Source organism: Etheostoma cragini, chromosome 15 (assembly GCF_013103735.1).
Source record: "Etheostoma cragini isolate CJK2018 chromosome 15, CSU_Ecrag_1.0, whole genome shotgun sequence".
In the NCBI taxonomy this organism is placed as follows: Eukaryota; Metazoa; Chordata; class Actinopteri; order Perciformes; family Percidae; genus Etheostoma; species Etheostoma cragini.
In genome coordinates, this window is record NC_048421.1 from 1,370,097 (window position 1) to 1,373,347 (window position 3,251).

General features: G+C 43.0%; 1 protein-coding gene across 1 annotated transcript; it reads right to left on the reverse strand.

Annotated features, from left to right (window-relative positions):
- Positions 1 to 1,821: 1,821 nt before the first annotated feature.
- On the reverse strand, positions 1,822 to 2,173 carry LOC117958117 (trafficking protein particle complex subunit 5-like; the record flags this gene model as incomplete). Its single annotated transcript, XM_034894378.1, has 1 exon — positions 1,822 to 2,173. A coding segment is annotated over one exon (306 nt), but the record flags the coding sequence as incomplete, so codon positions are not given.
- Positions 2,174 to 3,251: the final 1,078 nt, after the last annotated feature.

A 3,251-nucleotide genomic window follows, 5' to 3' on the forward strand; every position in this document is an offset into this window, starting at 1 on the left:
TATAAGACATGAATATAAATACACAGTCTGTGGTATTACTACGTCAGGTTACGTCCCTATAAGACATGAATATAAATATACAGTCTGTGGTATTACTACGTCAGGTTACGTCCTTATAAGACATGAATATAAATACACAGTCTGTGGTATTACTACGTCAGGTTACGTCCCTATAATGAATATAAAAATATATCAGGACACGTGACCACGTCGCGGAGCTGAAGCGGTTCCTGGTCCGTTTCTGAGCCACGGTATCTGGAGCAGGTAAGGGTCACGAGACAGCGTAGCCTACCTGTGGCGCTGTCCTGGGGACAGGTGTAACCTGTAGTCGTCATGGTGACGGGGACTTCACGCGGGGCTGGTGGAGACGGACATTAGCAGCACAGACAGACCCGGGACTGGAGTCACGTTAGGGTTAACGAACATCAATTAACGAACATCAATTAACGCATATTTCACTTTGATATTACACTGTGATATTACGCTATAATATTAAAATATGATATTAAGGGATGCCGCTCGGTGTCGCGGTGTTTTGACAGACACACACACACACACACACACACAGGTAAACACACCGCGAGCTTCCTGGTTACCGCGTGACCCCAGCCACGTGATCGGTGACGGACGGATTGCATTTCTTTATTATTTTCTTTTATAATTATTATTATTATTATTATTAGGAAATACATTTACAAACATTCATTCATCACAGCTCATAATAAGATTATTTAAAAAAAATTGTATATAATAGAGACCAAGTAAAAATATAAACAGATCCATGAAGAGAGCAAAATAAAAACAATAAAACGTAAATATTTAAATAAAAATGTGACAGATTTACATACCTCGTTAATAATATTGATGATACAGATGTTCTTATTTAAATAGATTGCAGTATATATCAGATATAGGTATAGCTACTTAATATTTTGAGAAACATGGTCTTTTATTTTGAAAATTGCCCCGTTGTCCTATATCAGTGTTCTTTTTAATTCCCCAAAATAACATGATTGATTCCACCCAACGCTCTTTGCCAAGTACAAATCTCTACTTTCATTAATTTTGGGGCGTCTTATTCAATTTTATAGCATTGTAAAACAAATGGAAGTGTTGTTGAAATAGTATTGAGTAAAAGTTGACATATTCCAGTCTGTGATTATCATCAACATCCATTCCTTTAATTTTAGTCTCAATAATTCCTAATTTCTGCTTTTCTAACTCAAACATTAGGTATAATTTCCTATAAATGAGGTTTATTGACCATAAATTCCAAAAATAACTGCAACATGGGGACAACATGAGGGCAACATGAGGGTCAACATGAGGACAACATGAGGACAACATGAGGACAACATGAGGGTCAACATGAGGACAACATGAGGACAACATGAGGACAACATGAGGGTCAACATGAGGACAACATGAGGGTCAACATGAGGACAACATGAGGGGCAACATGAGGGCAACATGAGGGTCAACATGAGGGCAACATGAGGGCAACATGAGGGCAACATGAGGGCAACATGAGGACAACATGAGGACAACATGAGGGTTAATCCGTTATAACTGAGCTGTGATGCAAAAAATGTGTCAAGGAATAATAAAATGATACATGAACTTCCTTAAACAGCGTGTCCATTGATGAGGTAAAACAGCAGTGAGATGATCCACAAAAACAGGAAGATGGAACCAACGAGCTGCAGGTTTTCTGCTCTCGCCGCGGCCATTAATCCATCCATCCATCCATTCATCCATCCATTCATCCTTTCATCCACAAGGTCACCGTCTCTTAAGTTACCACCAAGACATTCAGTCAGACAAGCCCTATCAGGACCCCTATCGGGACCCCCCCTGCAGTCCGTCCCTATCTGCCGTCCAAAGCCTTGTCCCGGGCGATGACCGACTCGTTGAACTTGATCATCAGCGTGGTGCCCTTGTGCCAGTGGGCGGTGACCTTGGCGGGGAAGCCGCTGTGCGTGAGGACGGCCTCCACGACGCCGCCGGTGAAGGCGGCGCAGTTCAGGCTGCTGTTCTCCTTCGGCACCGAGATGTACGCGTTGATCAGCGGCTCCTTCTCGATGATGTAGTAAGTCTTGTCGTCGTCGTTGGCCTGCTCCAGCTTGTCCGCCTCCTTCCCGAACAGAGACTTCCAGACGTTAACCTTGAAAAGGAAAGAAAACCGTTAAAAAGGTCAAAAGTTACTCAACTCAACGCTGGGCGGGAGCAGCGTAGTGGTGCGTGTGGTCTGCAGAGATCTGCTCTACAAGCGTAAAAATAGGTCTTCTTTTTATACTTTGTACACAGAAATGGATCATAAAGTGTCTATATTTATTTTCAATTAAACTACCGCTAAAGGAAATTACTTATAGGACAAATGTGGCACAAAATGAACCTAGGGGTTATTATTTATTTATTTAATTTGTTTTTATTTATCTCAAAACAATCAACAATGTTGCAGGACAAAGAAAAAAAATGTAAACAATAGATCAAACACAACCAATCAGAAATTAACAAAAAATATAACAATTAAATAATAAAAAAGGATTAATTTAATTCCTAAACACATGGGTACCAAGTCCGACCGCTCTCAGCGATTTGGCAATGGTTTTTTCTTGGGTCTGAGCAACAGATTTAATCTGCTAAAAGGTCTCAGAGGGATCGAATCAGACTCCACAGAGCCGACACCGGCCAACCAATCAAACTCCTTAACTCTAAAACCATCAGCGGTGTTTAATTCAATTCAATTTTATTTATAGTATCAATTCATAACAAGAGTTATCTGGAGACAATTTACAGAGAGAGCAGGTCTAGACCACACTCCAGGATTCACAAGGACCCAACAGGTCTAGTAGTTTCCTCCAGAGCAAGCAACAGGGCCACAGTGGAGAGGAAAAACTCCCTTTTAGGCAGAAACCTGGGACAGACCCAGACCCCAGACCTGGGCCCAGACCCAGACCCAGACCCAGACCCAGGCCCAGACCCAGAACCAGGCCCAGACCCAGGCCCAGGCCCAGACCCAGAACCAGGCTCTTGGTAGGCGGTGTCTGACGACCGGTTGGGGTTAAAATGAAGAGTGGCAATAACAGTCACAAAAAATAGTAGTTTGTAGTAGTTCATGGCATAGCAGGGCACTGTGGGGCATTACAAGGCACAGCAGGACGTAGCAGGAAACCGCACAGCGTAGCAGGACGTAGCAGGACACCGCAGGACGTAGCAGGAAACCGCACAGCGTAGCAGGACGTAGCAGG